Here is a 12,702-nt window from a genome sequence, read left to right as displayed (position 1 = left end):
TTCAAACTTAAGCTAAGCCAATCTCTTATCTTTCTTTTTGGTTTTTCCTTTGAACCTTTATTCTTCTTGGATTAAGAGAATTGAACGCGCATTTGGCGGAACTTTGATTACTTTCTGCTGTCTTTCCAAAAGGAATAAATTAAAAATAAATAAGTATGGTGGAATAGAAAGTCAAGTCAAAGATTAAAGTTTTTATTTTTAAAGTACCAACAGAAGTATAGGGTATAATGTGTAGCATTTAATTTAGTAGGAATTGCTAAATTCTTGTCAAAACTTTCGATGATTGAATTCCCATTGTTTGCCAACTTTAAATAAGCAATTAACTCCATTATCATCTCTTCAACAATCACCTTTAAATGGATCATGTAATAAGTTATAAAGAATTGTACCAATAAACCGAAATAAACTATTAACCCGAGGAAGACAAATTCATCATTTGACAAAAATGCGGCCATTTCATTTCTCTTCATGTGATGAAACTTGGAAGCTACATGTACATTTAATTGTTCGAAGAATTATTAATGCACAGAACAGGTTAGCAAGATCCTAAAATTTACATGGTGAAAAGAGAGAACAAAAGAGATCAAGGTATAATAAGTCTTTATTAATTAATGAATATCTATTTCAAGAAAAAAAAAAAAATGAGGCTGCCATGAAGGCCCTGTTCCAAAATGCTTAAAAAGACATGGATCCATTTTGCATGGATAATAAACTCTAATGTCTACTCATCAATTCTAATCAGAAGAATCTTCAGAGACATCAGAGTCTGAGTTATCTTCATCTACAACTCCATTTGCCACACCATTTGAACCCTCACTCATAAAATCTGCCTCTGAACCATCCTCTTCATTCTCCCCATTGCTATTCTCATTATCATTGTCATTATCATCTTCAGAAACTTCCACATCATCATCACTCACTCTAACCAAATCCCTACTCCATCTATTGGCGGTACCATTAAAACCTATCTCCCAGTTTCCTTTATCATACTCCACAGCTTGGACATTGTCATCAGATTCAGCTTCTTCAGCACTGTTATTAATGTCAGCAGCTCCCATGTGGATGGGAGTCACAAGACAAGCCTTTTCATCATCTGAGTCCTCAACCAAGCTTCTCAGTGGTTCTATAACAGTATTGGAACTACGAGTAGCACCCCTATGGCTCAGCAGCAAATCTTCAACAGCCCTTTTCTCTGCTCTTCTTTTCCTGATTGTTCGGCGACCGCGTCCACCAGCTTGTCCTTGTGATCCTCCTCCCTGCTGCTTTATCCTTTCACTTAGATTCTCAGTGACCTTAACTTTATGGCGGCCTGTATCTTGTTTGGAACCATACAATGTTTTAAATAGCTTTTTACCCTGTCCATTATCATGACTCCCCCGACCACGTTTATTGTTGCTTCGCACAATTTTCACAGGAGTAGATTTAACGTTCATGAATTCATCATGGTCCAAGCCTGCTGCTTCAGCCACTTTACTAGATTTGGAAGGATTATATCTTGAACGAAGCTTCTGCACAAACACAAAGTTACATGATTAGTGAACATTAGCATGAAAATTTTCCAGCAAAGCACCCACACCTTGTCGCTTAAATATAACAAAAGGGACTTGTGCAACACTGCAACAGAAAACTTGACATCCAATCTGCTTGGTGAATGTCTTGGACAAAATATATCAGCTTCATAATTCTCAGATAAAATATAAAATGACAGAAGACCTCATAGGAAATCTTTCATAGTAATACCAAATTAAAAGTCTAAAAGCTATCTAACAAAAAACAGAAAAATAAAAGAAACTCACAATGTATTCTCTATCTTTCTTCTCACAAGGCTCAGACTTATCATGCAGAACGTAGACAATGGATGCATCAAACTCAAAAAGTTTTAGTAACACAGCTGAAGTTGTCATTGGAACCCATGGAAGTACAGCAACTGCTTCAGGATCAGTAGTGGTATTCGCAGCGCCCTCTGACACAGTGCTCAACCCCAACAGTTCCACCGTGGTTGAGAAGGTTGATGATAAAAAATCTCGTTTTAATGCTCTCTCAAATTGGGTCAATATCTGAAAAAACAGATTGTTAAATTTAGAAATGATCAAGTAGATATTGATTATTTTTGAAAATATTGTGAAGATATGGAAGATAAAATTTTAATAAAAGTGGCAAACCTGTAGCAGTTCTTCAACAGAAGATGATTTGCTCAATTTCATACCCCAATGCCTCCTAATATCTTCTGTCCAAATTGATTGAAATGCTTCAGGTGGAACAGATGCCTGTAAATCAGAATATGAATAACTGAGTATGCTATATCCCTCAAACAGTGCATTTTGACATTTAATGAAGAAAGCAAGGGGCTCAATGCTAAGAACGCAAAGCACATCACCAACGCACCTCAATAAAAGCCAGAAGGGCCTTAACCAATCTTGTTCGCAAGGGAAGAGAAGAATCCGAAATACAAATATCTTTTGATGACTTGTCTCCACATTGAAAAGCATGTTCAGAAAAATTAAATCCATTACTTGAGGGAAAAGTCCGGTGGCAACTATTGCAATGGGAGTCTTCAAAGAAATAAGGGTTGAGACAGATATCACAGATGACAGCCAGAGGTTTGCATCTCTTTTTCCCATATTTCATTGCAGATAATACAGATGAGTTGTAGCATTCTTTCCACATCCATTTTTGAAAATCTTGATACCTTCTAAACGCAGATTTCTTGTCGCTCTCACTTTTCCCAAGCTCTATTTTAAAGGATGATGAAGCTTCGGAAGTATCAGAATTCAAGCCACAGAGGGTACTGCTAGGACTGTCAGATCCAGTATGGCAATCAGGACTGGAATCTGTTTCATCAACTTCATTTTTAACACAAATTTCACCTCCGATTCTAATTTTGGCACATTGGGTATTCTTTCGAACATTTTCCTTGAAGGAACTCTCAATCTTTTGCAACATAAGACGCAAATGAGATTCCCTGATCCCACGTGAATCAAGTGAATTCAAAAGCACATCAAAGGCCTGGATAGGATTAGTGGAAAAATTATATTATAAACAAGTAAGAACATTAAGCTACATTTCAATTCACAAAATATTGGCATCTAAAGATAAAAAAACAGAAACAAGACAATTGGGTGGTTAGGTCAGCCCATATATGTAAACCACTAATTCAGAAACCAGCTCCAGAACCATTGAACTGGCCAAAAACCAGTTAGTCATGCACACCAGTTCATTATTATATATGGGTTATTTGTTTACTGTTAGAAAATGCTAAAAATTGCCCATGCAAGGCTCAAACTGCTCAATGTAACTCTCTAGGTTAATGAGCAAACCATTCTACCCCTAGTCCATCACACATCTTTTGTGAATATATGCTTTACAATAGCATATATAACAAACCACCTGTTTTTAATTCGGACACACACATAAGCCTTCCGTTTGACCATGTTTGAATAATTAAATCATGAAGCAATGCTGTCACTGGTTCAATGACCAGTCAAGTTTTTCAAAAATGTCTATTAAAGTCAGAAATGAAATGATCAGCAGAGCAGGGATTGTCCTATTATTGAAAGGAGGGGGCGCACAAATGGTTTACCTCCTCAGAATCAATGAGCCTCCAATTGCCATCATGATATTCAATAAAGATTCTGCCAGTACCAGGATCATCGGAAGAAGCAGATGAAGCAAATTGCCAATAACGGTTATGTCTGCGATCTTGCCCCAGGGGTAAGGATCTGTAGACATACATCTTCTCCACCATGTGGGAAATATAAGTTTTCAATTGAGAACGTGACCTTTTTGAAAATTGTGAAAATGGCTGAGTCTGCAGGTTATCTGGAACACTGCAGAGATCATGACCTGATGAGTGCTTCTCAATAGACAGGCTCAGTACAACAGAAGCTAACTTTTGATTTTCTGCAGTGCTGGGTGATGCCTCATTATTATTATTGTGGCCAATATTAATGTCAAGCAATGGACTTTTGTTTCCCTCCACAGCAGGACATGTGTATTGAGTTTCAACTTTATTCCCACTGAAATTATCATCTTTTAGACGAAATTTATCTATCTGTGCTTCTGCCCACTTGTGCTTCTTCAGAGTATTTGCTGCTTCCAAACGATCCTGAACAACTGTGTCAATTTGATAAACTAAAAACAAGTCAACTTAAGGAAAGACATTATATGGAATAAAGTTTACCTCAAGAACAACACGGATTGAATTTCCTTCATTTGCCACACCAATCAATACAACAAGAGCATTTAGACGCTCCTCTACACTAAGATCAGAATATTCTCCTTCTGCAAGTCCTTGAACCCATGACTCTCCAGGCTTGCTTTCATCAATTTCTTTATTATCTTCACCAAGATTTCCAGCATTCAGATATTCACTAGCACCAGGTTGTCCAGTGATAGCACTGGAACTATCAGCATTCTTGGAACCACTCTCAGGAAAACAAGACAGATCCTTATCAAACTCCTCTTGAAGTTCAACATTACAACCCAAATTTTCTTTTCCATTTGATGAGAAATCATCACACTGTTCAGATGTTTTGTTAGCACTTGGTGGATTTAACAAATCATCAACTTCAGGGTCCTCATCAAGTTCATCACTTTCTGACTCCTCTCTTTCAACATCATCAGCATCTTCCCCAGCTTGAAACCCATTTGCAAATATCTGAATTTTCTTTCTTGCTTCTGAAAGAATGGACTCAGTATCAGCAGGATCCTTTCTAAATGCAGCACGTAGGCGATATGTTGATGGAGCTGTCCTTTCAAAAAGTTTGGCATCTCTTGTTAATGCAACAGAAATTGATGCCTCAGGTGTTTTGCTTGTTGTTAGGTCCCGAAGACCAGATTTCTGACAGGTAAAAAGAAATAATAAGTAAGAACAAACATGAATTAAAAAAAATCACTTAATACAGATATGAAATCACCTGAATTTTTTCTGCAAGCTCTAGTACTGTCAACCCCTTGTTACCCTCAAGAGAGAGAACATGAAACGCAGCAAACTTAACAGTTCCAGGAGTTAACCGGTGCCTAGATTTTCGAGGAGCTAATAGACCTTTTTCATGCATTTTTGCAACTGCATTTTTGGCAGCTGAACCATTACGAAGTGTAGAAATGATATCTTCACAACTTCTTCCCTGTATTTAGATATACATTTTGATCCACTTATTCAATACAATGACATGAAGACCACAATATAAAAAAGCATTTAATTGCTTATAAAAATGCATACAAAAGAAAATAAAATTGTCAGCAAAACATTTAATGGTAACAAAAAGTCTCTACAGGTTCAGGTCAAAAATAAAAGCGAATAAGAAGCCAGAACAATGGAAATATGTGTTAATGGTATTTAATGTCTTAAAATCAATCAAATATGGAGGTATTAACATAACATGAGAATCTTCAAAGCTGCATCGAAAAATAATAAAGCAAAATAAAAGAAAACCAACCTCATCTTTATCATTTGCTTTTGACCAGGTGATACTTCTTTTCTTGAACTGTGGTCCATATCCTGCAGATAGTGCTAGCTGTCGGAAAATTTCTGGCCATGTCAATTGATTTAAGTGCATTTGCCAATTTCGTATGTTAAATCCCCAAGCATATGCCTAACATAAAAAAGGCAATATTACGACTGAAATCCTTTAAATAAAACTACTGTTTCTCTGGAAAATGACAGATAAAAATGTTAAAATTATTTTATCTTACCCCTTCCACAATCTCTGGATGGCCACCTCCAGAATTAGTAGCACCATTCTGACTCATTCCTAATCCTGTAGGCGTCCTTGCAACATCTTCAATGTCTTTTATTATCAACTTAAGAAGAGCAACATGTATCTCACCCAGCAATCTTGAATCCTGAGATAAAATGATTTGAACACCCAGAATGAACGAGTGCACAAAAGTAGTTAAACTGACAGCATCAAATCACCAGCAAAGTCCAGATGACTCACATAGTCATGAAGTGCCTGAACAAACTCATCTAGAGTAAAAGGCCATAACTCCAGAACATCAGCAAAAGTAATAAAAAATCTCCAAACCTGAAATAGACCACTACAACTTTCAAACCATAAATTCAGAAGCCTCAATTCAAGAAATTATCTAAATTAAGAAAGGAAATCATGAAGTTCACAGAACCCCTGACTTAACAAACACGCTCCACCCACTAAAAAAATAACAGGAAAGAACTTTTTCAATTATAGAATGCAGACAGACAAAAAATGCCCGATGCACAATTTTTTAATGCAATATCAATACCAGATACAGTATCAAACTAGGAAAAGACCAAAAGAATATCCATGTAAACCTGATCTCAGTCTAACATACATGCAACATTAATCTCAACAACCGTATGTCCTTAACTATCTTATACAGGCAGACAAAAAAGGCATTAATGTACTAATTCAAATCTTGATGAAAAGTAAAGACAGACCACTGTCACGACCAGATCAGAATAAAGAATATGGTGCATGATAATTTATGGAATTTGTACACTATGAATATTAAAAAACCAAAAGTGATGATGACAACATACCATGAGAAGATTGCCAACATTCTCTTCTGAGTTGATCCAGGGTTTGACTGCAAATGGCTTTCTTAGCCTTACACTCTTTGGTGGGAAAACACTCAATGAATCTAAATATATGAATAAGGTTTCAGTACTATAATTAGAAACTCATTCCTTTAATATGTTTCAAATTAATTACTGAACGCCCAATGAAACCAATTGTATAAAATTACTGATAGAAAAATAAAAATAAATTGCTCACCCCTAAATGACTCAAGATTTTGCAGAGTATCAAAATCAAGATGGATAATAGAGTAAAACCCTTTGCTTGAGGCAGCCAACTCCATCATTTCCAGCTGTTCATCCTCCATAAGTTCCATAGATTCCTTAGCCATTCTTCGGGCAGTTGCCTTCTCAAGGGCAGCTTTCCTTCTCTCTGCCTCTTTCTCTTTGCGAAGCTCTTCTCTTCTCTTCATTTTCTCTGCCTTTTAAAATAGAATATGTGAGAATACATTAAATATTTTCAGATGTCTAAATATTAGTAAGAAAAGGTTATTATCATTATGCTTAAACACTTACCCTTAAATTTTCTTTCACCAAAAGTTTTTCCCTTCGTTCAATTTCCCGTTTCTGCTCCCGTTTTGCTTTTTCCTCTTCTCTCTGTCTCTCCCGCATCAACCTCTCTTCTTCCCTCCTCCTTTCGCGATCTTGTCTCTCCATTTCTTTTTTTATTCGCTCTTCACTCTAAAAAGGGAGAGGGGGAAAAGCAGAGATTAATTAAAGAAATGTGAATGCAATTTGTTTTTTAACCTCTATAAAAATGTATGATAGCAAGGTAAACTGAATTCATTTCAATAAAACCTTTCGTCTAAGGTTATCTTGTTTATCAAGCATTTTCTGGATCCTTATCTCATGGGATTCAACTTCCTTTGTAATTCTGGCATCATCACTCTACATAAATACAGTTAAAGATATAAAATCATCCTTTGCGAAGAATATATTATATACTTTAGAGAGTTGACCACTGAGCAAAATTACAACATTATTGCTCAAAAATACCTTTCGCTTCCTCTCAATCTGCACTGCATTGTTATTTAAAGCTTGCCCATTAGGTAAAGCATTGGGATTTTCTGGTCCAACAATTTGGGAGTTCATTCTGACATTAGCTTTGTTTGTGTACAACTCCCTTTGGGGAGCATCATCATCATCCTGAGAATGAGATTGATCGGGAACCCCATGCTTGTCTTCTTGAGACAAAAGATGAACTCGAGAAGAATGACCTTCAGTAGCATGAATTATAGATAGCTGTTCATTTCCAAGTAAAAGTGGGGGATCTCTGGCAGGACCCTCCATTGGATCATGTAAATGAGATCTGCTGGACTGTCCAAAACCTTCAGACCTAATGCCAGATTGGTTCGGTTGAAATTGATATTCACAGAATGTCCTTGCCATAGCCTAGAATGGAGCTCATTTCAAATCAAAGCTCAAATAAAGCAACTAAGCAGTAAAAGTAAACACTGCCAGCAGTCCAAATAATTTAAACAAAGAATAACAGCAGGTTTTCCAGTTCCTCAATTGTAACAGAAAACACAGAAGATTATTTGTATCAAAAGCAGAGTTGTCCATCCCAGCTAGTGGTGCACTAGGTTTTCATAATTGAGATTATAACTAAAGATAGGAGAGGGATGAGAGATCATAAATCATGTGATCACATGGATCATAAGATCTTACCAAAAATATAAAATATGATAATATAGTTAACTAATGCATGTAATCATATCATTAAAATTCAAGGAAGAATTTAGATATTTATTTTTTATTTTTGTGTTGTGATATTCCAATATATTTTATATTCAATAGCAATTATAAAAAGAAAAGCAGCAGAAAGAGAACAAACATAAAAATCAGTCCAGATATCTTGTGTTTGACATGAAGACCCAACAAAGCCCAATTTGTAGATTTCAGTAACAAAAATAAGAGAGGAAGAGCTTCCTCAGCAGTTCAGCTGGCCATAGTAGAATTCTAATAGACCAGAAAGAAGAGACACTCGAACACCCCATCACATACCAGAAACACCTGGGCCAAAGAACAGAGATGCCCCAACACAAACTCTCCAACACAGATAACAAAGAAGTCATTCTGAGAAACATGAGAGATGAGTTGGGACAAGTGGAAGAAATGACTTTGAATGGAGTCACATCAGAGAGGGCTTTGAAGCTTGCAGAGACAAAGGATCTAGAGCAAAAGAAAAATCAACAAAAACAGATCTTTAGGCTTTTTGGTCACACAACCCAAACCCAAAACCCAACTGCATCAAACAGATTCAGATTGCCAAAAATCGCAGATCCCATGATCCGACAAGTATGATTAGCAATTTCACACCAATTCATCAAATTCTCATTCTCCGTCATGATCCAGGACAGAGAGGCTACCAAAACACATAAGATAATGCAATTCTACAATCTTAATCACAATTTTCTTTTACAACAGTGGCACCCAAAAATGGTATAGCAGCATGGCAAACAGGGAGATGCACAGTTTTAAAATTTTTGCGCATACATGTAATCTATCTATACTATATACACAATTACATATATAATGCTCAAAAAACACCCAAAATTCAAGACATATTCACAATTATCAATAAAAACTTGTTGGTTTTAAGCAAACATACAAGTAAATAACAACAAAAGTAAAGGAAAAGTGGCCAAAAAAATAACAAAGACAAAGACAGGTGGTTAGAATGAGAGAGGGGATGTGGCCTGCTCTTTTGAGAACAGAGGGCTGCACCACACTTGCAATCACAGGAAAATGGCTGGAGATGTGATGGTTTCTTGCGAAGGTGGGTGGGCATAGAGAAGGCTTAGTCTGTTGAGAAGTGAAAGAGAGAACCAAGGAGTGTCACATTTGTTGCTAAAAGGGGGTATTATGTTTTTTATTTTTCCTTTTAAGGTCTGACCAAGGTCAAAATTGGGTTTTTGTCACCCATCAAGATTTTGTGCCGCAATTGTGTACAACAGACCCATAAATTGGATAGCTATTTGGCCACAATGACAAAAACGTCACTGCCACACAACTACGTCTCTTTAGCTCTGTGAAAGCACTGTAGCACTGGCATTGTAGACTATTAATAACCCTGATCTATAGAGCATTTAAAAAGATAATCTACACATCAAGACAGGACAAAAAACACTCAAATTAAATATCATAGAGATATATCAACCAAGCAAGCAAAAAACCTAGACATGCTATTTATTAACAACTCAAGCAATGAAAGCTCCAGCTACCTCCAACCTTATCCACCAGTTTCCTTTTCCATTTTAATGGTACAATATTTGCATCTAAATAAAAATGTTTTAAGATATAAAAAAGTACATATTTGTCAACAAAAAAAAAAAAATAGAAGTCTGTGTATTCTGTTTCAAGCTGGTACTGCAAGTCGATCATTCAAAAAGAGGTTGAAAGCTAAACAGCACAAGAACTAAATGAACACATACCTATACATTGACATTGGACAGGCATTTAAAGGATTAAGATTCACAACAGTTTACTACATCAATTTTAGACCTTCGATTAATTTTAATAAATTATAAATGATAAATTTATCTTTTAAAATCCTTCTAAAATTTATTAAATTTCAATGGTGAGATTGTGAACTGCACACCCTACATTTCAAAATAAACTGTTGAGTATCCAATTCCACATCCAAAATTCCAATATTGTGACTGATAAAGATATGTAGCACATGCAGTGCAAGAGAAGTTTCATTTTATTGACCAAGATACTTCACTGTTATAGAATAAAATAAAGAAAACCAACCTTATTTGTTCTAACATCACGTCTTTCATATAATTTGCCGTCATAGGCAAAACTAGGTCGCTTCTGCCGTTCTGTAACTGTTGCTCCAGAAAAATATACGAGAAGTGTCACAAGCAATTCAAGCATGCCAAGATAATTAGGAGATAAGAAATGTAAAACACAGCATACAATATAAAAGAAACAGCAGCATTCAGTCAACTCAATAAGTGAAAATAGGATCACAAGTTCTATGATTATATATATATATATATATATAATCATAGAACTTGTGATCCTATTTTCATATATATATATTATACACATACCTATAGGTGCACCAAATGCATCTGGTGGCAATGAATCAAACTCCACTCCTAGAATGGGTCCATCTTCCCTCAATGGCTCCCCTAACTGTGCCTCTACACAAGCAATTGCTCTAAGCTGCATCTTAGCCTGCGGGGACTCGTAATAACTGGGCACACCCCGGGGAACTGCATTCTGGGGCTCCGTTCGAGCATATGGGCTGGACCCCAAACGCAACCCAGATCCATACTCATGACCAATCTCAGGGTCATCCGTGGGGGAATCCAACAAAGGCTCCACCGCCGCCTTCCGTGGAGGTTTCTTGGGCGGCAAGTCCTTCTTGTCCTTTAACCTCCTATGGCAGAACCACATCTGAAGCTGGCGATCCGACAACCCCAACTTCTCAGACAGCTCCACCCTCATTGTCTCCGAAGGATAATTATCCACTAATCAACCAAAAATCACAAATTAACCCAAAAAAGAAAAGAAAAGTAAAGAAAAGAAAACCTTACAATTCAAAATTACAGCAAAAAATTAAAACAAAATTATAAACACAACAAAATTGAAAAATTTAAAATTCAAGAAAGAAGGGGTTAGTGCCAGGGACTAACAAGCATAAGCTTTCTCGAGGGTTTCCAACTGAAAAGGGGTCTTCATCTGGCGCTTGGGCTTGCTCTGCCCCTCATTGGAATTCACAACCTTGCTATTGCTTCCATTGTTGTTGTTGTTATTGTCATTACTATTATCATCTGAGCCACCCCTTTTCCGATCATAGTCTCCCTCCGAACCGGCCTCGCCCTCCATCGACGATAACCGACCAAAGATCGAGACTTTCCTGGCTACACTCAACAAACCCTAGAATTCACAAACCCGCTAAAGAACAAGAAACCCAAATTAGGGTTCCTCAAGAGAATCAATTTCGTTCTTTCTTTAATTCTTTATGCCTCTCTCTCCCTCTCTCTGACTCTTTCTTGAACCCAAATTCCGTTATCATCAAGGAATTGAAAGCCACAATAATTATTATCCCGGGATGGAAATAACAACAAAAATAAATGAAGAAAAGGAAAAATATAAAAGTAGCATGCAAAGAGGAATTGAAAGAAAGAACAACGAAGAAGAATAAAAGACCCAAAAAAACAATAGTAAGAATATTAATAATCGAAAAACAAAAATAATAAACCAACAACAGTTGTTCTTGACTGCTACTCCTACTATGATTCCACCACCACCTTTCATAATACTTCCCTTTTTATTTTATTTTTCGAATAATAATCCGTTTTCTTTCTATCCTTTTTTTTGGGTTCTCTTTTCTATGAACGAACGGTGTCAGTGTGAGTGTGTTTGTTGTTCCCGTCAAACAGGACTTTAACGAGGGCTGAAAATCCAAACACACCAAATCAATTTGGGTTCCTATCTTAAATTTAATGTCTTATTTTTTATTATTTTTGCTAAACCTATCTAAGATGAAAATCGTGAAATGTTTTCTTCTGTGAGCTTTGCATGTGCGTGTGTCTCTATCTCGGTGGTGTATTAAATTCGATGAACATTTTTCGGAGGTTCTTTTCTGGGGGCTTTCTATTTTTTCTTTGCTTTTATTTTTATTCCTAAAAATGTAAATTATGGCGTGTGTGGGGAAAGGAATGAAATGCTTGCTGATTCTGCTTCGGATTGGTTCTTTAAACTTGTTTTTGGTTTTCCGCTTCGTTGATTTTCGGGGATTTGGGATCTTTCATGTTCCACGTTTATGTTTTTGTGGGCCTGGGACCACAATTTTGTGGGGCCCGCTTCTTTTTTTAAATATTAATCTTATACATACATATAATTAATAACTTTAATAACTCTTATTATTATTATTATTATTATGCCCAACGTATTTTTCACTAAAAATAAAAATTTAGCTAAAAAAAAGGTGTCATTAATTCACATAATTGACGTTATATTATAATTACATATATTTTGAGTTTTACAATATTTTTACTGATTTTTCTGCTTAAATGTATATGATGTAACGTTTATGCATATATTGCTTTAATGTTAAACTTAAATTGAACTTTAATGGATAATTTTTATATATAAAATTTTATTTTTAATTTAATTATGTTTTATTT

At 36.0% G+C, this 12,702-nt stretch overlaps 1 protein-coding gene across 3 annotated transcripts; it reads right to left on the bottom strand.

The window, feature by feature from the left end:
- Positions 1–439: 439 nt before the first annotated feature.
- On the bottom strand, positions 440–12,245 carry LOC113857600 (homeobox-DDT domain protein RLT1-like). Of its 3 annotated transcripts, XM_027489672.1 has the most exons (19): positions 11,206–12,039; positions 10,618–11,040; positions 10,313–10,392; positions 7,840–7,948; positions 7,553–7,773; positions 7,355–7,444; positions 7,073–7,237; positions 6,756–6,978; positions 6,521–6,621; positions 5,940–6,026; positions 5,695–5,844; positions 5,439–5,594; positions 4,917–5,126; positions 4,181–4,840; positions 3,581–4,105; positions 2,386–3,006; positions 2,163–2,267; positions 1,797–2,057; positions 440–1,508 (listed from the first exon to the last, which is right to left on the bottom strand). In XM_027489672.1, exons 1-19 carry the CDS (start codon positions 11,396–11,398, stop codon positions 735–737), a joined length of 5,154 nt encoding a protein of 1,717 aa, XP_027345473.1. In that variant the 5' UTR covers positions 11,399–12,039; the 3' UTR covers positions 440–734. The 3 variants fall into 3 exon arrangements, with proteins under 3 accessions (XP_027345473.1, XP_027345471.1, XP_027345472.1); XM_027489670.1 differs by having other exon boundaries at positions 7,553–7,948; positions 10,313–10,389; positions 11,206–12,245; XM_027489671.1 differs by having other exon boundaries at positions 7,553–7,948; positions 10,313–10,395; positions 11,206–12,040.
- Positions 12,246–12,702: the final 457 nt, after the last annotated feature.

This window comes from Abrus precatorius, unplaced genomic scaffold (genome assembly GCF_003935025.1).
Source record: "Abrus precatorius isolate BTA unplaced genomic scaffold, Abrus_2018 Scaffold2, whole genome shotgun sequence".
Lineage (NCBI taxonomy): Eukaryota > Viridiplantae > Streptophyta > Magnoliopsida > Fabales > Fabaceae > Abrus > Abrus precatorius.
The sequence above is the reverse complement of the archived record's forward strand: the minus strand, read 5'-3'. Positions and strand labels throughout refer to the sequence as shown.

Coding starts and splice junctions, on each gene's coding strand:
- LOC113857600 (XM_027489671.1), bottom strand. CDS start 11,398: ATGGAGGGCGAGGCCGGTTCGGAGGGAGACTATGATCGGAAAAGGGGT. Junction 6,979..7,072: donor TGGTGAAAGAAAATTTAAGG/GTAAGTGTTTAA, acceptor CTATTTTAAAAG/GCAGAGAAAATGAAGAGAAG. Junction 4,841..4,916: donor AGCTTGCAGAAAAAATTCAG/GTGATTTCATAT, acceptor TTTACCTGTCAG/AAATCTGGTCTTCGGGACCT.